The sequence below is a fragment of the Oryzias latipes genome, chromosome 1 (genome assembly GCF_053564925.1).
Source record: "Oryzias latipes strain Hd-rR chromosome 1, Olatipes_Hd-rR_3.1".
NCBI classification, from domain to species: Eukaryota; Metazoa; Chordata; class Actinopteri; order Beloniformes; family Adrianichthyidae; genus Oryzias; species Oryzias latipes.
In genome coordinates this window covers 24,437,670-24,462,011 of record NC_136237.1, presented here as the reverse complement: position 1 = coordinate 24,462,011, position 24,342 = coordinate 24,437,670, and the positions used below count along the sequence as shown (strand labels likewise).

The following is a 24,342-nucleotide window of genomic DNA, read 5'->3' as shown; positions in this document are numbered from 1 at the left end:
AGCCTGTCCACACAAGTGTTATAAACACACCTGCTAGCTGCAAAAATGTCCATCTGTCGACATGTACACAAAACAGATAGTGTTCACACACGCATACTTATGCCTTAAAACCAACTAGTGTCAGTGTCATTCCATCATGCAAACTGTTAGTGCAAAGGTGAGCTAACACCTGTGCTCAGGTGAGTGTTTATGTTCTTCTAAAATGGATGGTGGAACGTGAAAAGAAGGAGGGAGAGTGCCCAGCCATCCCCACCCCAAGACCCCCACCACAGCAGCGGCGGCAGCCGGAATCCCCCCAACGCCACACGGAAACCGGCAGGGAACAACCGCCGCCCGGGCGACCAAGACCGCCACCCAGGCCAGTGCCAGGAGGACCGCCGCAAGGCCTCCAGAGCCAGAGAGCAGGGAGGCATGGAGGGAAAGTGAGGGCCGCCCCAGCCCAACCAGGAGAGCAGCCCCCCCGCCGCCCCGGGAGTACCCAACGCAGGGCCCCACCGGAGAAGGACGCCCACAGCCCCAGACGAGCACCCCACCACCACCCAGGAGTTCTGGGCATCCCCCCGCCCCAACCCCAGGTACGAGCCAGGACCCCCCAAGGGAGACCCGCTCCGCACTCCAGGCAGCCATCCGCCCGGCCCACGGTTGGTCCAGGGAGGAGCAAGGCAGGGGCACGCCGCCCCCGCCCAGGAGGGGGGATCCCCGGGGAAAAAAAAGGGCCCACAAGGGGTGTTGTAAATATGGCCCGACCAGGCTCGGCCACAGTTGGAAATTTGGCGGGGCCCAGCGCTCAGGAGCAAGGACCAGAACCCACCCCCCAGGGACACCCATACCCCAGGCTCAGATGTAATGTGAACCCCCCCACCGCGCAGAGAGAGCACCGCCGGGCCCAGGAAGCCGGCAACCCGGGGACACAGCCGCCGTTGCAAAGGGGGCCCGTACCCCCCACCAAGGAAGAGGCAGGGGACAGATGGTCCTAGGTCCCACCTTCCTTGCAAAATGTGTGTGCGTGTATGTGTGTTTAAGAGGGTGTGTGTGTGCATGTGTGTGTGTTTATGTTGGGATGTATATATTGAGGGGGGAGGGGTGTGTGTACTAAGGGGGGTGCAGTTAAAATTGGCAGGTAGGGCACTAAGGGGACATCTCCTGATTACTCACAGTGACGTCCCCTCACCCTCCCCACCAACCAGCCAATATGCGTTTAGACCCCACCCACTTTCACTGATTGACAGCTCTTCATGAAATAAAAAACTCATTCTGGAAATGAGCAATGTGAATTATAAACAAAGCTACTTTGGAAAATATTGATTTTGAAATCCAAGGTTCTGTAACTGTAAAAACCCATAGCTTTATATTAATGTTCAACATGATTAAAGTTAATATTTTTAAAATGCTGTTTTAAAATAATGAACAGGTTTTAAAAGAAAAATGAAATATATTTAATAATATAATGGCTAATTTAAAATCTGTGTGCAGGTTTTTACAATTTCGTGATCTTTTTATATATTTATGAGAGATTAATTATTTTATTGTGTATTTGCACAAGGTCATATTTATGTATTTAATTATGAACAGTTTAGGACTCCATTAGGTGAATTTTGAAGAAATGTTTAAAAAACTTTTACACAACACAAAATTACGGAGCCCCTAAAGGGCCGGGCCATTGATGAAAAAAAAACTTGAAGTAAAAAAAAATGTTTTTGAAAAAAAAACAAAAAACTAACTGGTGTGCACCATTTAGTATCAGAAGATATCAGATGGTTGACCTGCTTGCTCTTGTGCACCAAGTAGCTACAGTTGTCTTGAGAATGGCTGAAGTTGAGTATATGGACCTTGTAAACTTTCTGAAAACACGAAATATTACTGACAATTTCATCAAAAAGATTCTGGAAGACAAGGAAAGCAACATTACTGCTGTTAATATTTGCAATAAGCACTATGAGCTATGCCTATGAGCAGAGCAGATGGACTCTTAGCTTCCTGTTTGCATGCATGTGAGAATGCTTTGGTTCAGTGTGTGCAACGGAGGAGACTTCGGACCGCAATCCGTTTCCCTGTTCTGCGTGAGCGGGCTACCGCCCAGACTTAGAAGAACCGTGTCTTCCGGGAGATTTGTATCGTCAGACAGAGGACGTGCTTCGGGACAGGCGGAGGCGGATTTTGGGAGAACAGTCCTGACAAACTGTGCACACAATCCTGTGAATTTGTGTTACTCGTCGGATCCAGACAAAATCAAGGCTGATGGTTATTCCAGTTTAAGTTGATCCATGGCTAAATCTGTTATTAGCACAGCTAATGTTGTTAGCACATATGTATTAACCTAATCCAGACACTACTCCCTTTTCAATTCGGCCAAGTAAACACTGGGCGCATGGACTTAAAAAAAAATTATGAGCAAATATGCACTTAGTAACAATCACAACAATTAAAAAAAGTCAGTTTAGAACAGTGTTTTTCAACCAGTGTGCCGCGGCACACTAGTGTGCCGTGGGAGATGGTCAAGTGTGCCGTGAGAAATTGCCCTCATTAACTGATCTAAAAGCAATTGCCATCTCCAGGAAATCAGCTCTTAAAAAACACTGAGAAGTTAAGAATATGAAATATCATAAAATTATTTTTTCTTTATGTTTATTTGATTCTATTAAAGACATTTTGATAAGAATAACGGGGTACCGCGATTTAGCTGCAGCTATAACTGTGTAAGGAAAAGTCCCGCCCCTTTAACTGTCTCCACCAATCATTCTTGAAGGCTTAATCACATGCCATCAGTCTGACCAATCAGAAGTGGTTAAAGTATTCACTTCCTTGTTTCGATTTAGCGCAAAAAAGTCTTTCTGTTCTAACAAAAATACCAGCTAAAGCTCGTCTTTAGCGGCGTAGCTTTCCACAGAATCTGGTATCAGACCGTGGAACAAGTGAACAAAACCATGAAGCTCAAAGACGCGGGTCTTTCTGCGGTCGGCAGATTATCGGCACTACATCTCCCATGATGCAGTAAAGTGACTGTCTTAGCGCACAATGAGTCTCTCCTCTTAACGTCTTAAAACAACGAACACACATCAAACAGTTTTTGAATCTTTTGACTTAATTTTTAATACATCTTTTAGAAAAAAACAGCTGCAGCTTCCAGCTTTTTCTGCAACAATTATCACAAAAATGCATGTGAGATTGCAGAGCGGCTGTAGATCAACACAGACTGAGCTTTTTATTTTTTATTTATCTATTTTTTTGGATGCTGGTGTGCCGCGGGATTTTTGTCAAGGTTAAAGTGTGCCGTAGCTCAAAAAAGGTTGAAAAACACTGGTTTAGAAGATCATCTCCATGTGTCGGAGCTTGGTTTTTTTACATAAGTTCATCCGTTTTTGTTTTATGCAGACCAATCTTTATCGTATACATCATCAGACCAAAGTACAGCCAATCAAATCATCATTAGTCGCAGGCCTCCCAAGCCAATATAACTCATTGCCCTGAAGAGCTATTGCAGCCCAACAGTTTTGGCATACATGACCGGTACCTGCTAGGTAAGTGAAGTGGATTCATTGTCAAATGTAAACTCATTGCAGTGCCAAGTCTTTATCACTTAATAACATGAAATGTTATTAGGCACCAAATTTCTGTACAATTAGTAATGTACAACTAATCCTTTAGTTGTATTTTTGTTGCACAACACACATATTGAAATAGAAAAGTTGTTTTAAATTTTTATGTAAATGTTTCTTTAATTAGGATGTTTTGAACACTACTGCTAATCCTACCTCTGTTATTTTCCTTTTCTAGGCGATTTATTTTTGAAAAGACGGAAGATGTGACCCTGATTTTTCAGTGCTTTACCCTTGAACTGCCATTCAACTATGGATAAACTGGACCTAATAAATTTTTACTTTAAATTAGGCCTTGCCTATAAGGACATCCTTCGTAGAAAACATCAAATCATTCTCAGCTTGAGAACCTTAAAATGAGTTCTGAAAAATAATGGACTGTTTCGCCGAATCCACTTTGACAGTTTAGAGCAGGGGTCGGGAACCTTTTTGGCCGAGAGAGCCATAAACGCCACATATTTTTAAATGTAATTTCGAAAGAGCCATACAATGATGAATTGTCTCTTTCCCACACTGAGACATAACCTCATTTAGGGTTCTTTATTCTGGTTACTGTAGAGCGAAACAAACGCCGTACAATTAATTCAGCAACTCCTGAATTCCCCCCCCCCCCCCCCCCCCGCCGGGACGAGAGCGCTTCTCCCAACTTTACATTTCTTCACTGCCGCCACAGCCCTCCCATATACCTTATTTGGCCAATAGCTGAACCCCATTGGTCCAAACTCCTTAAACACAGGCTGAGTGACAGAACTGAGGGCCAATCAGATCTCTGCTTGGTGCATTCAATGAACTCCGGAACTTTTAACGCGGCCCAACAGCCACCAGTTTAACTCAACTAAACAATATGTTTAAAACTAAATATACAAGTGAATGTGTGCACTTGATGTAATTTCAACACTTTTAAAGTACAATAAGTCTGTGGATTCTTTCTTAATAACATTGTTATGCTGTTGCTAATAAATGATGAGTATTTCTTACCATTATTACAAATTCTGGTGCTGCATGGTTTTGCTGATCATGGTCTAGTCTGGTTGACACGTGGTGAGTTTCTGCTTCATGCAGGCGTTGAGACTTTAAACTTGATCTTAGGTTGGTCTGAATGTTCTATAGATGTGAGAAAGACTGCTCAGATGCAGACGTGGAGCCAAACATATACTCCCACGCTGCAGTATCTGACGGGCAGCGTGTTTTAAATTTTGACAATCCCTGCGCGATTCACCTTGCTGTCTGCCCCCCCCCCCACCCCCCTTCGTCCTCACACATCCCGCTGCACCTTCGCACTCTTTCTCAGAGACGGGAACGCGCAGTTGAAGAGACGGCGGATCGCAGGTTTTAGGCTGTTATAAACTCTGTGAAATAATAGATGATAGTTAATTGATAGTGGTGCAGATTTATTTTCTCCAAGCACCCTACTACCACCCGGCCCCCTTGGCATCGCATCGCACCTGAGAAGGACTGGTCTAATGAAAAAAAAAAGCATAATTAAAGATTTGTCTGCGAGCTACATGTGACCATCAAAAGATGGTATATGCATCAATGGAGCCATTGATGGATTTTCAAGGAGGATCCTATGGCTGAATGCATACTTTACCAGCAGTGACCCCAAAATTATTGGAGGTAATTTCCTTGAGACCATAAAGGAGTTGGATGGATGTGCTCGGATCCTGAGAACCGATATGGGGACAGAAAACACCTCCATATGAGATATGCAATGTTATCTTCGTCGCAACAATGATGATGCTCATGCTGGTGAAAGAAGTTTTATTTGGGGAAGAAGCACAACTAATCAGAGAATAGAAAGTTGGTGGGGCTTTCTCTGCAAAGAGTGTGTGGACTTTTGGCTGGACCACTTTCACAGACAAAAAGATGAAGGGTATTTTGGTTACTTTTTGGACAAGAACCGCATGTTGTTCTACTTTTTTGGACTGATACAGGTAAGTGGGGAAAATTGACTTAATCATATTCTTGTATATCTACACTGCTTTCTATTTAAATCTGAAAGTGGCAAAAAGCTACAGCAGAAAGGAGCAACATAGGGTTAGATCTCAAAAATTTGAATTGCATTGTATTAAAAAGGTAAACAAATAGGTCCTTATAGTAATTAAGACTTAAGACTTGTTGATTAATGATATCCAGCATTTAGATTTTCTTTTGTCAATTCTGCAGGATGAGTTGGACTCCACTAAAGAAACATGGAACGGCCATGTGATTCGTAGTAATGAACATGTTCCTCATGGGCGTCCTGATGCAATGTTCTTGATTCCTGAACTTTATGAGACTGAGGACTATTTGTGCCAAGTGTCAGAGGAAGATCTGGCCAGGTGTGAAGATGACTGTATCCACCGCAGCGACATTGCTTGTGATGATGATGTGTTCACCCTCTGTACCCACATTATGGCACAAAACAGTCTAAATGTTCCTGTTAACGCATGCATGGCCATTGACCTCTATCTATTTTTACGAGGAGAATTGATCACACTTTAAAACCCTGATGACAATGGATTACTGCATTTCCCCAGTGGATGACGCTGACATACAACTGTGTCATGCAAACTACATATCTCGACCAACAGTGCCATGTGACACAGACATTTACGACTTGTGCAGCATTCTGATGGCTGAATCAGAGTTGCATTTCCAAATGATGTTCATCCATCTTTAAAATTGTACTTGCACTTGAGGAATCCTCCGTGATCTCTGATGGCTAGATGCGAAAAATTTAAGCAACGCATTACAGAATTGTTCAGAAGTTCTGCACGTTTTATGACCAAACATGTATTGTTAGCCTTAATGCTGAAATGTTTATATTTGATTTTATTTACATGTTATAATGCTTTTAAACCTGAACAGTTAAATTACAGGTATTTTCTTTATCTTTTATGTATTTTCCCTAACAAAAAAAGTAGAATCATATTGAATGCTTTTGTTATGGATCTACTGATAACTTTTTCCTATTAGTTTTAATAGTTTGACATTGTTTTGTACAGTTTAATATGCCTGCAATTTCAATTTATATATAGAAACGTATTTAAACTTTGAAAATCACTTGGAAGGTCTTATTTGTGCAGAATCTTTAATTTCAGAAATATGTTCTGAGACATGAGCCAAGAAGAATTAAAAAATAGTTATTGTTTAGATTATTTGTATTTGAGGATTATTATAAACGCACAGGTTCTTCTAAATAATTTTTCATGAAAAGTTTTCATCGATTTTTAGTTAGTTTAAACAGAAGTCACAAGCGACTTATCAGCCTCAAATGTAGTTTTATTGTAACAAAAATGCTAGAAAACCTAGGGGAGAGCTCAGAGGGTATTTAACATTGTTTTCCATCTGTACTTTTCCAGTAATCTCTTTCCATTAAAAAATCTGTAAAAAAAAAAAAAAAAAAGGACCAGAATCTCATACCTGTGAGAGGCTTAAAACAAAAGAACAGATCTTGAATTTAAGAACATCTAAGTTTTACCTTTTATGGCATTAGAACAGTTTTAAATTGAATGACCACAATAAAAGGAGTCAGATGAACTAGCAAAAAAATAACTTAGCTCTTTAACATGTGTGTTGTTTTTTTACACAGTTTATCATGGAATGATAATCCAAACTAGGATAAAGGAAACCCAGAATGGGCTTTACTGTCTCTCTCTCTCTCTCTCTCTCTCTCTCTCTCTCTCTCTCTCTCTCTCTCTGGATGCTGCACACCTGACTCTCATTCACTCCATCTACCGCAGCATACTTAAACACCTCATTGAGCTGGGTTTAGTGTGAAGCATTGTTTGTGCCACACTGGTTTCCTTACTGAGTGTTATATCTGGCGTTATATCTGGCCCAGGTTGCCTGCCTGGACCCTTGTCGCCACTTTTTTTTAACATACCGTCTCTCCTCGGATGAACATGTGCCTGTTATTGACCCCTGCCTGACTGTAATTGAACTTTGTGGACTTTTAGCTGAGCTAATAAACCTGCTGCATTTGGATCCAGCCGTCTTGCCTGTTCTTGTGACTGTAGTAGGTTTAGGGGATGTCATCTGGACTTGGTTTTAAAGTTGGAAGACGTTTCGCCTCTTATCCAAGAGGCTTTGTCAATTCTGAAATAGCTGGTCTAAGAGCTGGTATATATGCGCTCATGGGGGAGGAGTCAGACCTGAAACTGGAGGTGTTGTCCACTTAGCCTACATGATGTTCTTGTGACTAAATACTTCGCCAATGTCACAAGATCAGGCAGACGGCTGGATCCAAATGCAGCAGGTTCATTAGCCCTGCTAAAAGTCCACAAAGTTAAATTACTTTAGAGTCAGGCAGCCAATCAATAAAAGGCATAAGTTCATCCGAGGAGAGACAGTATGTTCAAAATAGTGGCGGCAAGGGTCCAGGCAGGCAACCAGTGTCTGAGTCAGAAGACAGCAGATCAGGTCCAGATACAGCATATATGGAAGACAGTGTGACACAAACAATACTTTGTGCTAAGCTCAGTACAGAGCTCAAGTATGCTATGGTTGAGTGAATGAAAGTCAGGTGTGCACTATCCAGGGATTGTGGTTAGAACTCATAAGATGGTTCCAGCTGGTGAGCAGAGGGGGAGACGGAGTAGAGCCCTGCGCGGGACTATTTTCTTCATCCCGCTCCCGCCCGCTGAATTTCTGACCAATCCCGCCCGCACCCGCAATATGTATGTCCACTCCCGCCCGCACCCGCAAAACTCATAGAATTTAGTGCCGCACAGTAATAGAGATGCATTGATTTTGTATCGTCTCCCGTCCCGCAGGAAAAAAAACACGTATTTGTATTGATATTATTACAGAGATTCATGTCCTCCTTGACAAAAAGCAAGAACAAAAGCTGGTGACAGTTGGATTGGTATGATGCTGTGGTCCAAGTATCCTTTCAACCAAACTCTTCCAACAGCTTCCCAGTGCTCTTGCGTAAAGTCTGGTTGAAGTCTGGGAACTCGTTCCTCCTCCCCCTCACATTGTTCTAAGAAAAGCTCCCAGAAAGCAGAGTAGACTTCTCTGGATAGACCACCACCATCAAAACCTTTTCCATTGTTCAAATCCATCTTTAGCTTTCTATTAAGGACTTCTGGGTCCATAAAGACATCTATGGCCGCCTTTACACTGCATGGTTCAAGTGACCCAATTCCGATTTTTTCCTCTCATTTGGCACGGATCGGATATGATCGGTGAAAGTGTAAGCAGGACAAAAGCGCATGGATTCCGTTTTTCTCAGATCGGATACAGGCCTCTCTCATATGTTGAAATAAATCAGAAACGAATCGGATACGTGCATTTGCGTGTGCCATGTAAGCAGACAGATCGGATATTCCCCAGTAAATGCGAGTCATACGTCAGTGACGTCAGACCACCAACTGAGATCACATGACTTATTAAGGTGCTTTTGTGCGCTGATTTTGCTGTCAGCGTGTTACCTTTCAGCCGCAGGCTTCAGACCGTAGTTGGAAACCGCTGTTATGTCCGGTCCGGACGCAAACGGTAACTAATGAAGCGGGACACCGTTGCTCTGGAACAGGTTAGAAGCCGTTTATTTCTTTGGGGGGCGTGTATGATGGGGACAGTGTGTGTGTGTGTGAGCGCGCGTGCTTGCGTGTGTGTGTGTGTAAGGAGAGAGGGGGGGGGTGAGCGCGGAGCGGAGGACTGTCGGAGAACCGTAAATTAAAAATAAGGTGTCTCGCCCAAAAGTTTTGGAGTCTTTCTTAACCCAAGTCTGGAGGCTGAGGGTTCAGAACGGAAAGGTGAACCCCGAGGAAATCTCCCGTGTGTTTCTGACTAGTGACTACGGTCGGAAAAGAGAAGTCATCGCGGAGGAAAGGTTCAACACTTGGATCAAACTGTTAGGACAGCACGTCTGCAAACACATTCAAAACTCAGAGAGAGCCGAGCAGCTCTCCTTTTTACTCCCCCGTGCATCCCCTCTGGAGCGCCCAAGGCAACGCCTCCTTCCGTCGCCGCCTTGCCTCCATGACAACCGCAGTCACAACAGTCTGAAGGAGGTCCGCGGAATGCGGAAATACTGCTACGTAGTCCTCAGAACGTCTACGTTTGATAGTTTCAGCATTGTATAGTGTAAATGCAAAAATCAGATACGGGTCACTTTTAAAAAATCGGATATGGTCAGATATGGTGGTGGTGACGCGGGTCATTAGTCACATAGAAATGTACTTAGAAAATGTCTATATTTATAGACTTTTTAAAACTAATACTCAGCCCGTTAGTTCTTTGTTCTGTTTTTTAAAATTATTTTTATGAATCTTCCCGTTTACTGCTTACTGACCGTAGCCGTCAGCACGGAGAAACTGCTCCAAAGACGAGCGGCTCGCCTGGTACCGACCTGCTCACAAACATACAACAGCTGGTCGACAGATGACCTGGAGAGGTTGTGCATTATGAGGTTTTTATTCCCTTGTCATTTAACATGCACTGTCTTTTTAGAAGAACATTCCATCCCATAACAGTCTCTGGTCTGCATTCACAGCCGTAGACACGCCCCCTATGCTGCTTTCTTCCTCCTGCCCACTCGCACATCCCAGTGGTGTTAAAGGCAACACGACAATCTTAGAACATTATAGTTATTTTAAGAAACCACAGAGAGCCGCAATACAGGGATGAAAGAGCCGCATGTGGCTCCGGAGCTGCAGGTTGCCGACCCCTTGTCTACATGAACATCCTACTTTAGACTAAGTGGGATGTTTATGGAAAAAAGGTATGTCCACAAACAAAGATGACAGTGTAATTTTAATATTATTATCAACAGGGAGGCGAATCAAGTAAGCAGTCAAGACCCCACTCTGAGTTGCACTGCATAGAGATTCTCCATTCACCTTCTCCAGATGATAACAATATTTATTATTAAAAATAATTCTGAGACATTTTCATTGAAATCTGCTTTGAGTTTTTAGTCTTTGTTATTCCATTCTCCTGCAGCAGATCTAAACTATTCTGCTGTGCACTTCAATGGGCCTTTTTAACACCGGGAAGATGTCAGCATTGCACATCACACTTACCAGATGGACTGACAGGACTTGCAGGGGCTTCATCTTTTTCATTTTCTTGTTCTGAGTCACTCTGGAAAGTAGTTAACGTTCTCCTTAGAAAGATTTCCAACTCTTTCACAGAGACAAAAGTAGAAATGTTCATGACCAACCTTTTTCTTTCTTCCTCTCTTGGCTTTTGATCCCCGCTGCATTTATAACTGCTCACCTGGATCAGGTGGGCTCAGTCACGCAGAAACTGAGAACTCTCAATCCAGCTCATCAGCATTTGCTGAAGCAGGGTTAGCTGCAGAACAAACAGGGCAGCAGCTCACAAGGAACAGGACTGGAGAAGCCTGAGACTGATTACAGATCAACAACGCCCTCTGGTGTTTAGCTGATGCATAACAGTGGAGCTGTATCCCATCATGCATCACACATATCCCATACGTGGCATGTACTAGAGCCCTGCGTGGGACTATTTTCTTCATCCCGCTCCCGCCCGCGCCCACTGAATTTTTGACCAATCCCGCCCGCTCCCGCAACGTATGCGTTACACTCCCGCCCGCTCCCGCAATATGTATGTCCACTCCCGCCCGCACCCGCAAAACTCAGAGAATTTAGTCCCGCACAGTAATAGAGATGCATTGATTTTGTATCGTCCCCCGTCCCGCAGGAAAAAAACACGTATTTTTATTGATATTATTAAAGAGATTCATGTCCCTCCTCCAGCCTCATCTTTTGATGCATTCCTCTTGTGTAATGTGCAACTTAAATATTAAATATATTTTCACAAATCCTGTTCGGTTAAAAGTGTCCGTGTGTGCGCGCGCAGACAGACGGCCTGAAGCGCACTCTTAGTAAGAGGCGGGGCGGGGCGCACCCCCAACATTAGGTTACATGACAGAGCACATTGGGCGTCTCTACCTGGTGCTTTCACTGAGCTTCAGTACATAAGAATCCAACAGCCGCTCAGCCTAACGTAATCCGCTAATATATATTCATGAGATATTCATGCCAGCACTGATCCCGCGGGGTTTATTTTTTGCCGCCCGTTCCCGCCCGCAGCACAATCCAAACCGCCCAATCCCGCGAGATGATAATATCGACCAGCTGTTGTATGTTTGTGAGCAGGTCGGTACCAGGCGAGCCGCTCGTCTTTGGAGCAGCTTCTCCGTGCTGATGGCTACGGTCAGTAAGCAGTAAACGGGAAGATTCATAAAAATAATTTTAAAAAACAGAACAAAGAACTAACGGGCTGATTATTAGGTTTAAAAAGTCAATATAGACATTTTCTAAGTACATTTCTATGTGACTAATGACCTGCGTCACCACCACAGGTCCTGCTGGTGTGTAATCGCAACAATGTTCCGACCCAGGAAGGACAACGATGGAGAACTTTGAGAAAATTGAAGTTCCTGAAGAAAACGGTCAGTCTATTGGCCCCTGGGCAGATGTTTGCTTTGAACGACTTTACCAGTGTGAGTAATATGTGAAGAGGAATTAAAAAACAAAGTATAAAATGTGGCGAAACATCCCACAATAAATATGCAGCTTTTGCACAAAAACATCCTGGTCCAGATGAGAAAAAAAAGTTGTTTGTTGACAAAAATCTATTGGAGAAGCGGATTAACTTCTAGATAATTACGACATATGTGCTAGTTTTGTGGACTCTTGGGAAATAGTTAAATTTGAACCCATTAAATGACACAAGATTAAAAAAAGAACATCTCTTTTGAAACTCTAAAAACAAGGGAAATTATGCCATTCACTGGAACCACTGAGTTATCCAAAAGGATGTTGTGGCTTCCTGTGTTTTAATTTCTGTGGGAAACTGATCCAAATGCCTCTTTGAGTGGTAAAGGTTGCCGACCCCTGATGTAGACGTACATAGACAGACATTTTCATTCCTATTACATTATTGTAAGGAGCTCAAAGCATTTACCCACTACCAAGAAATTTCAATGTAGTTAAAACTCAAGACATTTTCCTATGTAAAAACTAGGAAAAAATAGCAAATTAGTTTCTCAACAAACTGTCAATGAGAAACTGTTAAATTGATAGGTATAGCTTATTTGTTTCTATCTAGGGAGAGATTGTACAACATCTTTAGGTTTCATTCTGTTGAGCGCAAACAGCGAATTCCTTTGTTGCATGCTTGTTTCCAGCATAACAGCCTGCCATGTTGCCAGTGCAGGTTTGGTTTCAGTTTCCCTGAATTTTTGTCTCTTACTGTAGAGGGATGGAGGGAACGGTGTCTGCTTCGGTGTCCTCTTTGTGTGATGAAGAAACGTAGAACCACTTTCTCTTTTGTCCAAAACAGGCACATTTATTCACATTGGAAAGATATAGAACATGCTCCTTGGATCATGGAGTCCGCCATACACACCGAACATTGCACATGCGCAGCTCTGCTGCAGAATCACCCGACATCACTGTCAACAGCTTACCGTAAAGCACCTTGTATGAACACACACATAAACACAGGCTCTAACTTTACGATAACACATTGAGTAAGGGCGCTCTTTAATCTTTACATCTTAACACTTACTCGCTGCATGAGCGATGACTTTGATCCTGGCCCTTCCAGCGTGGTGCTTCTTTGCTGACAGAACGCTTTTATGGCTATCCTATGGAATTACATATCTGCCAAAAATTGAAAGAGCGTAAAGACAACGGAGCGGGCGTATTTAGGAACTGAGTGAGTGAACCTTAAAACAGTGCTGGCGCAATTCTAACCAAGCGACCCCGTATTTTACAACTGAACGGCTGAAATCCTAACTGAGCAGTGATCCTGCTCGGTCAATTCTCTTTTGCGCCCTCACCTGGATTTACGCTCAGTGTTAAGGGCGCGTTTTTGTCACTTGGGGGCGTTATTCAGGGGTGTGTTTGTCACTTAGGGGCAGGAACCTTTCTGGTTGATCTGATTGGCTAAAATTTGCATGTCAAGCAGCGGGCTTTAATAGAAAAGGAGCGGCGGCTGTAACGTGGATTAAAAGCATTAAAATGGTAACAAATGCAGTGAATTTCACATGAGAAAAACTTACAGCACAAAAAAACCCTGCTGCACTTTTTTACCTTGGTTTTGGGTCGTTCATGAGTGTTTTAATCCACATTCCATCCGCTGTTTTTTCTATGAATGCCTCTAACAGGGGGGGTGTAACTGATAATTTTCAGATTTTCATCGAGACAATAACAGATTGACCATTCTTGCTTTTATTTATACCCCTATTGAATGCTCACAGAGACATGGAAGTAGCGGCAGGAAGCGGCTTTTGCAGCAAGATGACCGGAGGGCGTACCATCAGGATGATGTGAATAACGATGGATGCTTTTGTGCTTTTTAAAATAAATAAATCTGATCTCTAAACATCCTCAGTGTCTTCAATGCAATATAATGAGACACACACAGACAGAAATGTGAGGGTATCTGCTGTCAATCTATGACGTAAATTAATGACAGGATAAATGATCGGCTAGTTAGTTAGCATGTAGCCTAATATAGATAGCCTTCAAATATAAAGCGACTGACTGCTAAAGAGTATGTTAATAAAAGACAATTCCTGAATATATTTATTCATATTCAACCCTAAACTACAATATCAGCTGTCTGTCTGTCAACTGACCAGCCAGTTGCCCAAATGCTGGGATACAAGCAAAGAGCTCTGCGGCGGAGCTAGTAGTAGCCTAGCAGAAGCTATCGTATGACGACAAAGCACCCTAGTTATAAATCTTATGATATTTTTCTTATATTCATTGAGAAAATTTCTCACTGGGATTTGTTAAACAGGTGGAGTCCTATGACAGTTCCACGCTACAATACACAGAGCTCCTGAGAGCGGCCCATTCTTTCACAGGTGATTGTAAAAACAGTCTGCATGCCAAAGTGTTTGATTTTATGCACCTGTGGCCGGACAAAGTGATTAGAAAACTGATTCTGATCATTTGGATGGCTGAGCCAATACTTTTGGTAATATAGTGTAGGCACTAATGGAAAAAGAGGATAAGCCTAAAACAAATGTCCTTTAACATTTAGGATCCGTTTATTTAACAATGAAGTTTTCCATCAAACACCTGTGGTTTTCTGCTGCTGAGGAGTCTTCCAGGAACTTCTCCTGCTCCATCTCTTCCTTCTTTTCTGCAGGACTCATCTCACCGTTGGTCACCTTGTCAGTAGAGTCTGAAACAATCACCACTTCAGTCTTGATGAAATGTCATTTCACAATTCCAACTACCACAGAAAGAAAAGCATGTGATAACACATGCAGCACTCCAGACTTCCATTCAATTGAAGGATTTTACACCAATTAGCTAAACTTTGAACCCAAAAACAAAGACCTTTGCCTAAACTATGGACCTGTGTTGGAAAAACTGAATTCCAGCAAGGATGGCTCTTTGCATTCCAACTCCTTGCCTTTACTACCTTCCCTCTTCTTCCTCCTTTCTTCTTCACGGTGGGTCTTGTCCTCCGATGCCCTCTTCCTCTTTTTCTCTGGTTCTGCTGTTTCCCTAAGAAAAGATGCAAAGCTTTACTGACCAATAGAAGGACAGCAGTTGTACACTTGTGTTTGTCTGCATCATTTGAACATTAGATATGGAAGTTTGTTGGAAATGCAGCACTTCTTTTTTGGGAGGTATTGACATTTCACTTCCTGATCCGTGATGGTCTTGTTGCTGAAGCAAATGCAACTTCTCACTTTTGGGCTTCCTGCCTCGTCGTTTAAGAGGATCTCCACCTAAAAACACCAAAAACACATTCAGAAAATACTTCCACTTTATGGATAACTGCAATAATTCTGAGACATTTTCATTGAAATCTGCTTTGAGTTTTTAGTCTTTGTTATTCCATTCTCCTGCAGCAAATCTAAACTATTCTGCTGTGCACTTCAATGGGTCTTTTTAACACCGGGAAGATGTCAGCATTGCACATCACACTTACCAGATGGACTGACAGGACTTGCAGGGGCTTCATCTTTTTCATTTTCTTGTTCTGAGTCACTCTGGAAAGTAGTTAACGTTCTCCTTAGAAAGATTTCCAACTCTTTTATAGACAAAAATATAAATGTTCATGACCAACCTTTTTCTTTCTTCCTCTCTTGGCTTTTGAACCCCGCTGCATTTATAACTGCTCACCTGGATCAGGTGAGCTCAGTCACGCAGAAGCTGAGAACTCTCAATCCAGCTCATCAGCATTTGCTGAAGCAGGGTTAGCTGCAGAACAAGCAGGGCAGAACCTCACAAGGAACGAGTAAGCCCTGGCTGCAGCCTGCAGAATTGGAGTGAACAGGACTGGAGACGCCTGAGACTGATTACAGATCAACAACGCCCTCTGGTGTTTAGCTGATGCATAACAGTGGAGCTGTATCCCATCATGCATCACACATATCCCATACGTGGCATGTACCAACTAGCCTTCTGATGTAAAATGACTGCTAAGGAGTATAATGCTTTTGTAGAGCTTTTTAAAATGTATAAATCTGATCTCTAAACATCATCCGTGTCTTCCATGCAATGTAATGAGACACACAGACAGAAATGTGAAGGTGTCAGGTGCTGTAAATATAAAAATAAATATAAAAGTAAATATAACTATTGCTCACATCCGTGTTTATGTATGACTAATTATTTCACTCACACAAATTAATTATTGTGTGGGAACCAAGGTTATAATAGTTTCGGATTTTTTATTAGTTTTAGTTTTTATTTCGTTTTGAATTTTTGTTTTTAAATTTATTTAGTTTTAATTAGTTTTTAGAGGCTGCTTTACTAGTTTTTATTAGTTTTTATTTTTTTAAATTGCTTCGTTTTAGTTTAGTTTTTATTAGTTTTAGTGTTAGTTTTAGTTTTTTCTTCTTCTTTTTTTTGTAAATTAGGATATTTGTCAGGTGCATGATTCAAAATCACCAGAATAAGTATTGTATGATAAAAACGCAATCAAAGACACATTTTGAAACACTTATTATTCAGAGGACACAAGGACAACCATCCTTAAATTAAAATACAACAGCCGATAACAGCATTACGTTATCTGCTCTCGCTTCTTTTTCGGGGGAGGGCGGGCGACAGGCGCGTTGTTGTGTGCACTTTTTAAATGTACTTTTAGATTCGTAGGGTTTTTCCCTTTGAGGAGCGTTTCCTGTCTCCTGCTTCAACTACAAGGCACTTACTTTTGTTTTCGACGCTGTTATATTCAAAAAAGTCCCAAATAAGACTCTCCCGCTTTCTCCCAACTTTTAATGCAGCCATCACGCTCATGTAAATGTCTATGACCACGCTAGCCGGCAGTGTCTGACAGACATGATGTGACGTCACAGACAACGTGATGCCGTAGGGTAGAGCCCTGCGCGGGACTATTTTCTTCATCCCGCTCCCGCCCGCTGAATTTCTGACCAATCCCGCCCGCTCCCGCAACGTATGCGTTACACTCCCGCCCACACCCGCAATATGTATGTCCACTCCCGCCCGCACCCGCAAAACTCATAGAATTTAGTCCCGCACAGTAATAGAGATGCATTGATTTTGTATCGTCTCCCGTCCCGCAGGAAAAAAACACGTATTTGTATTGATATTATTACTAAAGAGATTCATGTCCCTCCTCCAGCCTCATCTTTTCATGCATTCCTCTTGTGTGTAATTTGCAACTTAATTATTAAATATATTTTCACAAATCCCGTTCGGTTAAAAGTGTGCGTGTGTGCGCGCGCAGACAGACGGCCTGAAGCGCGCTCTTAGTAAGAGGCGGGGCGGGGCGCACCCCCAACAACAGGTTAGATGACAGAGGCCATTGTGCGTCTCTACCTGGTGCCTTCACGGAGCTTCAGTACATAAGAATCCAACAGCCGCTCAGCCTAACGTAGTCCGCTAATATATATTCATGAGATATTCATGGCAACACTGATCCCGCGGGGTTTTCTTCTGCCGCCCGCTCCCGCCCGCAGCACAATTCAAACCGCCCAATCCCGCGAGATTTGGGTTGGGTCCCGCGGGACCCGGCGGGACCCAATCCCAATGCAGCCCTCTAGTTCAGATACACAGTAAAACTAGCAGGGTGAAGTAAATAGACTTTATTTCAATCAAAAAGACTTATGTATTAACAAAGACGAAAACGAAGTATTTTTTGGGGATAATATTAGTTAGTTTCAGTTAGTTTTATACACACAACAAACAGTTTTAGTTAGTTTTCGTTTTTTTAAAAACTCTCGTTTTTATTTTTATTTCAGTTAACGAAAATGTTTTTTCAGTTCTAGTTTTAGTTTTTTCGTTCGTTTTCGTTAACTATAATAACCTTGGTGGGAACAAGATATTTATTATTTTACCCATGTCAGGTCACGGGCTCCTTAGTAAGACAATAAAAATAACTATTTTTAAAAAATACCAAAAGCCTAAACAACCCATGTATAAAATACAAGCTTTGATAAAGAAAAGACACCAAGGCTAGAAACAGACAGTTCTTTTTGGCTGCCAGCAATAACTGACTTATTATTAAAAAAGCCTGAAGCATTAGCAAGTGTCACGTGCTTTGATGAAAGGTTTGCACCACTTTATGCTATCCCAGCATGCAAAGCACGTACATCCTGACTCTGAGACTCAGATATCAGACACCTCCCCTCTTCGTCATCCTCCTCCTCCTCTTCCTTCTCATGCTCGGCCTCACTTCCTGGAACCTGCATGCAGAGACACAGCATGGGATGGTGGGATTAATGAAGTCATCAAAGGGAGAACAGTTAGCAACTTTTAAAGGTGGAAAGATTTCATGTAATCCATGGAAACCTGTGAAGATCACAAATCATTGAAGAAAAAAGGTTCAGCGCACTGTCTAGTGGGTCTAGATGACCCAACTCCCAATGGTAAAGTGCCTAGGAAGTACAAGGGTTAAATAAGCTCTGAGGGGAAAAAAGTGAGATGAATTTCTAAACCTTACTTTGACTTCTTTGTCACCTGCATCCTCCTCTGCCTCTGGACTGCTGTCTGAATCCTTTTCCATAAAGGAGTGGGGGGGAAGCGGCTGAAAAACATAACACTCATCAGAAAATCTGTGCATGTTTGCAAAGTTCAGATAAGGTGACAGTGTCAATGGTGAAGTAATGATGGGCTCCAGACTAACTTTTTTCACTAGGACCACTGTGGCCCCCAACTGAACATTTTAGGGGCACAACCAGAAAATTTAGGGGCGCATGCCGTAAATCAACATGCCAGCCAAATCTACTAATTTCCACTGGATTACTAATAAATACTTTAATAATAGATGCATAAATTACAGTGTGCTCTTTCAAATTCAGAGTCACATTTTATTCTGCACTTTTGAAGATGCAACAACACGGTAACCTGACAGCACCATCGCTGTCATGACAGTACAAAAAGTAAACAAAATACCATACATTCAGAATAAAAAAAGTGCTTAGTAAGAAAGTGATTACCGTAGTGACCTTTAAATCATTTCACAGTTACAAACAATACTTAAATGTATGTAAACATTAGGGGCACTGTCCAATAACATTCCACTAGAACACGTAGGTCTAAACAACTTGAGCCTTTACTCACTCCCCCTTAGAGCAGATCCTCCTGTGTTCCACTAGGACAGGGGTCGGGAACATATGGCTCGCGAGCCCTATATGGCTCTTTTGATGGTCACATGTGGCTCGCAGACAAATCTTTAATTATACTTTTTTTTCATAAGACCAGTCAATCTCGGGTGAGATGCGATGCCAGTAGTAGCGGTGCTTGGAGAGAAAAAATCTGCACCGCATATCAGTTTACTATGATCTATTATTTCACAGAGTTTATAAAACCTGCGAACTGCTGTCCTGGCGACTGCGCGCTCCCGTCTCTGAGAAAGAGCGCGCGGTTGCAGCGGGATGTGTGAGGAAGAAAGAGGGGGGTTGTGGGCACGGGCAGCAAGGTGAATCGCGCAGGGATTGTCAAAACTTAAAACACGCTGCCCGTCACATACTGCAGCGTATGAGTATATGTTTGGCTCCGCGTCTGCATGTGAGCAGTCTTTCTCACATCTACAGAACATTCATACCAACCTAAGATCACGTTTAAAGTCTCAACACCCGCATGAAGCTGAAACTCACCACGTATCAACCAGACTAGACCATCAGCAAAACCACGCAGCACCAGAAGTCGTAATAATGCTAGGAAATACAAAATAAAAGAAATAAATTCAAAATAAATTCAAAATTTTGGAGTTCATTGAACGCATCAAGCAGAGATGCTGATTGGCTCTCAGTTCTGTCCCTCAGCCTGTTATGTAGTTTGGACCAATGGGGTTCAGCCATGGGCCAAATAAGGGTAATAGGAGGGCTGGTGCGGCAGTGAGCGAATAAGAAGTTGGGTGAAGCGCTCTCAGCGGGAGAGACTGAGGAGTTGCTGAATTAATTGTACGGCGTTGGTTACAGTTGTGAATGTAGCGCTCACGCAGACAAAACTGTACCCCGCAGCATTGTGGGTAATCTGGTCCAAGCCACCGTGCATGAGAACCAATTGGTCGGGGTTGATACGCCGCTGCGCGCCTAACCTTAACCATAACCTCAACACTCCTCTGATCCCAGCGGCCCAGAGAAAAGTTCAGCTCGGGCCATGGATTTAGAAAATTACAAGCAAATAAATACGTTCTAAAAAGGAAAGTAAGGAACTCCTTAATGTGGTCCGGGGAGGGGGCTGTCAGGTTTCCTGCCTATGTTCTCCTGCTTTCAAGCCAAGTCATTGTCACGCCCCCAAGAGTCATTTACCCCACTGTGATTGGTTGCTCTGTCAGCTCCACACACGACAATGAAAAAGTGTCATTCTTACAGACTGGCGGGCCGCATTAACTTTAAACTTTCATACTAAGGCGGGGGCCGCAAAATATCATCTTGAAGGCTGCAAATAGTCCGCGGGCCGCGGGTTTGAGACCCCTGCTGCAGACTCTGGCACTGGTACACTAGCCGCAGGTCGGAAGAACAAATCAATAGTTCGCTTGCTCATAGCTCAGACGCACGCACATATCAGGTTGTGATGATATTTGTCTCTGTTTCCTTCCCACAGATGTTTACGCACGCTTGATTATCTCTAGGCCCCTCCCCCTCCACGCATTTTAGCCAATTACAGTGGCCATTCCCTATTCTTTCACACGCATTGGCGGCCTCACAGACAGGCATCACTCAATGAAACGTGAGTGTGTGCTCGTTTCTCATGAGTTTGTGTATGTTTGCGTGTGTGTGCGCTCACGTCTCATTGATTACAATTGATTCAGTGTTTTTCAACCTTTTTTGAGCCACGGCACACTTTAACCTTGACAAAAATCCCGCGGCACACCAGCACCCCCCCCCCCCCCCCCCAAAAAAAAGCAGAAACTCATAGTCTGTTTTGATCTACAGCCCCCCCCCCCCCCCCCCCCCCGGCAATCTGACGTGCATTTTTGTGATAATTGTGGCAGAAAAATCAGGAAGTTGCAGATGTTTTTTCTAAAAAATGTAATAAAAGTTAAGTTACATACAAACTGTATGTTCGTTGTGGTTTCAATCCGTGTAACAAGGACGACTCATTGTACGCTAAGGCGCTGTCCCTTTAAGCCAATGCATCATGGGAGATGTAGTGTGAATACGGCGAGAAAACGGCAGAAACACTTGCGTCTCTGAGTTTCATGGTTTTGTTCACTTGTTCCACGGTCTGATACCGGATTCTGTGGAAAGCTACACCGCTAAAGACGAGCTTTAGCTGGTGTTTTTGTTGGAAATGAGTGAGTTATGAGCTAAATTGGAAAAAGGAAGTTTAGACTTTAAACACTTCTGATTGGTCAGACTGATGACATGTGATTAAGCCTTCAAGAATGATTGGTGGAGTCGTGGAGACAGTAAAAGCTGCGGGACTTTTCAGAAAACAGTTATAGCTGCAGGTAAATCGCGGTGCCGTCATTCTTATCAAAATGTCTTTAATAGAATCAGTTAAACACAAAGAAATAAGTATTTTATGATCTTTCATATTCCTAACTACTCAGTGTTTTATCAGGACCTGTTTGGATGAACAAAGAGCTGATTTCCTGGAGATGGTTAATGTTTTTAGATCAGTTAATGATTAATGAGGGCAATTTTCCACGGCACACTTGACCATCTCCCACACTGGTTGAAAAACACTGGATTATTTCATTGCTCATTGCATTGATCATTGGTGTGCCCCTATCACGTTTAATGTATAAAAAATACGGAGGGTCGGGGAGGCAAATTTACTGGAATACTGGATGTAAAATTCAGTCGCACGCTTTCAAATTTTTGTTGCGGTCTGGAGCCCTGTGATATCTTTTTTTAAATGTTCTAGCTAATCCTATTTTTGCATTTTTCTTTATTACAATTTTTTTAAGTCATAAACCTACCAATCAGACTTCAATAAAAGTGTGTGGTCTCACGTTGAAAGTGATTGACAGATTCTCCTGACTTTGACTGCTTACTGACGGCGTTTGGCTCCAACGTATCGAAATAAAACAGCGACTGAATTCACTTAATGATTGGAGCTGAAAGTTGACCGTTTTCTATTGGTGATGTCACATGCACTCCATCCAGTTCTCATGTCCAGTCAGTGGTCTGACAACAACAGGTCGACAAAACTGATTAGTATGATGACAAAGACTATGAGTCTGACTCAGGTATAACACTGCTGGACACCCACCGGACGATCTTATCACCCTGCAAAACCACAACAATGCAAACCGGTTCTCTTCACTGGGGTTTACAATTTAGCACTGATCTATGTTGATGGGCTAACTCGTTTCATGCTAACAGAACACATATAGCTTGTCCCGTCTGTACTACGGTGCCTTACCTGGGACAGGATGTTGGTGCACTGCTGCAGCAGGGACAGGGAGGTTTGCCCAGGCTGGTGGCGAGCTGAACTCGAAGCAACTGTTCCTTCTGAGTGAGGTTGTCCTGGAGAGCATGGGCCAGGGCCACGGCAGCACACCAGTTAGACAGGGAGTCTGCTGAGAACAGACCTCCACACAGGAGCTGACCAGCAGAGATAGAATTGGCTAAAGAGAAAAAGAATAGAGCCGGTTAAAAAAATAATTGCATTTAAAGGCTTTGAGAAACAGATTGAAACGAACCATCGATGGTTGAGGGAAGTAGTGTAGCCACGATCTCCCCCTGACCCTTCTGATTTTTGTAGAGGAAACACTGGAAACAGTAAAGAACTGCACAACGAAGCACAAACGGCTGCCTCTCATTCACCATGGACATGAGCAGCACCACGATGGCTGGTCTGCAAACACAAACAACAGAGACCAAACATCCAGCTAACTCTAACGTGCATTGCTTTTTGGGGGAGAAAACTAAACTTTCATTACCGTGGAGGGCTTGAAGGGGCGTTGACTGAGGCAAATTAGTCCTGGTTGATCTGTGAAACTCAGGGGGGTATTCCAGAAAGCAGGTTATGCTAGCTCCCACGATAAGTTTGAAAACTTGAGCAGCTAAGTCTGTGGACTACCGTCCCAGTGGAAGCTGCTATGGTAGAAGAATGTTTGGTCATGGGATCTCCAGCACTGAGTATGGATCAGCAGTCAGTTATTTCTTTGTTGCATCAACAGGGATGAAAAGCAGTGGAACCTTTTCAAAGACAGAAGTTCCATTTCCTGTTTCTAGATTTAATCATGAGATTATGATGCTTGTTATCTTAAAATATCCCCTTTATCCCCTTTACCTAAATTAAGTATATTTTATACTAGTACCTAAGTATATCTATCATCTTTAATATATTCATTATAATCAATCATGTCAAGTATTAATCTGATATTGTTGGCAATATTTCTACCAGGCATGAAACCAGATTGTTCTTCATCAATTATATTATCCAGTCCTGGTTTCAATCTTTTGGCAAAAATAAGAGCTCATATTTTAGCATCATTGTTTAACAGACTAATTGGTCTCCAGTTTTCTATGCATAATTTGTCTTTTTGTGGTTTGGGGATGAGTTTCATGAGGCCTTGTCTGAGAGTTGGGGGCAATATACCAATGTCTAAAGCCTCTTCAAATAAATTTGATAGAAAAGGGGTCAATTTAGCAATAAAGAATTTATAAAACTCACTAGGTGGAAAAGAGGAGACAAATTTTGTTTGGCGGGCACAGTGTGGGCATTACTAATGCCAAAAAGGCACGTGAGTGGCAAACGGTGACAGACGCCGTAAATTCTGTAGCCTCACAACCTCGGACCGTGGCCGAAGTAAAAAAGAAATGGTCGGACATAAAAGTCGAGGCAAAAAAAACGTCTGGCGCTGCATCGCCAGAGTGTGTCTGCCACGGGTGGGGGACAGGGGAAACCGGAGCTGACCCCTCTTGATGAGAGACTGGCGGCTATTATTGGGGAATCCCTATTAAGTGGAGTGGTGTCTGAGGCGCAGGGGGACACCGACGCGCCAGATGCACCGGGTGACACAGGTAAGAGAAATGATTAAAATGAATGCAGTCAAGTCACATGTATGCAGGCTACACAATTACAGTTTATTAATATAGAACAATTTTATTTTAGTTGCTGGGTGTTGCAGCGGGGCCAGTGGTTACGATGCTGCAACTGAGCAGCAGTCTGGACCCAGCGTCTCCGCGGCACGCGGCTCTCAACCAGTGGCGGTTCTACACTAACTTACTGCCTGGGCGAGTAACCCCACCAGCGCCCCCCCCCCGCACACATACAAAATTTGACAACATCCTGTTGTGTTCCCTATCTTCTATTTAGCCATTTTACACAAAAAATGCATGACTTTTCTAGACTCGTATTACAGGGGGGTCAAACTCAGTCACACA

The 24,342-nt window shown here is 42.9% G+C and overlaps 2 protein-coding genes across 7 annotated transcripts in view; one reads left to right on the top strand and one right to left on the bottom strand.

The window, feature by feature from the left end:
- Positions 1-11,636: 11,636 nt before the first annotated feature.
- LOC144990997 (protein phosphatase 1K, mitochondrial-like) overlaps positions 11,637-24,342 on the top strand; it is a 31,519-nt gene continuing 18,813 nt past the window's right edge. The window contains exons 1-2 of the mRNA XM_078944592.1: positions 11,637-11,764; positions 11,914-12,003. Of these exons, the coding sequence (XP_078800718.1) occupies positions 11,964-12,003 (40 nt within the window). The 5' untranslated portion in view covers positions 11,637-11,764; positions 11,914-11,963. The remainder of the gene's footprint in view (positions 11,765-11,913; positions 12,004-24,342) is intronic.
- On the bottom strand, positions 12,876-23,412 carry LOC144990999 (uncharacterized). 6 transcript variants are annotated; one of them, XR_013654889.1, is made up of 9 exons: positions 22,893-23,232; positions 22,653-22,807; positions 22,373-22,577; positions 18,495-18,578; positions 15,651-18,237; positions 15,513-15,573; positions 15,216-15,309; positions 14,997-15,082; positions 12,876-14,753 (listed from the first exon to the last, which is right to left on the bottom strand). XR_013654889.1 is itself a non-coding variant. In XM_078944608.1 (9 exons), the coding sequence occupies exons 6-9, from the start codon at positions 15,552-15,554 to the stop codon at positions 14,617-14,619; spliced, it is 381 nt and encodes a 126-aa protein (XP_078800734.1). In that variant the 5' UTR covers positions 15,555-15,573; positions 15,651-18,237; positions 18,495-18,578; positions 22,373-22,577; positions 22,653-22,807; positions 22,893-23,412; the 3' UTR covers positions 12,876-14,616. The 6 variants fall into 6 exon arrangements, 2 of the variants coding, with proteins under 2 accessions (XP_078800734.1, XP_078800728.1); XR_013654888.1 differs by having other exon boundaries at positions 12,876-15,082; positions 15,651-15,839; positions 17,372-18,237; XM_078944608.1 differs by having other exon boundaries at positions 15,194-15,309; positions 22,893-23,412.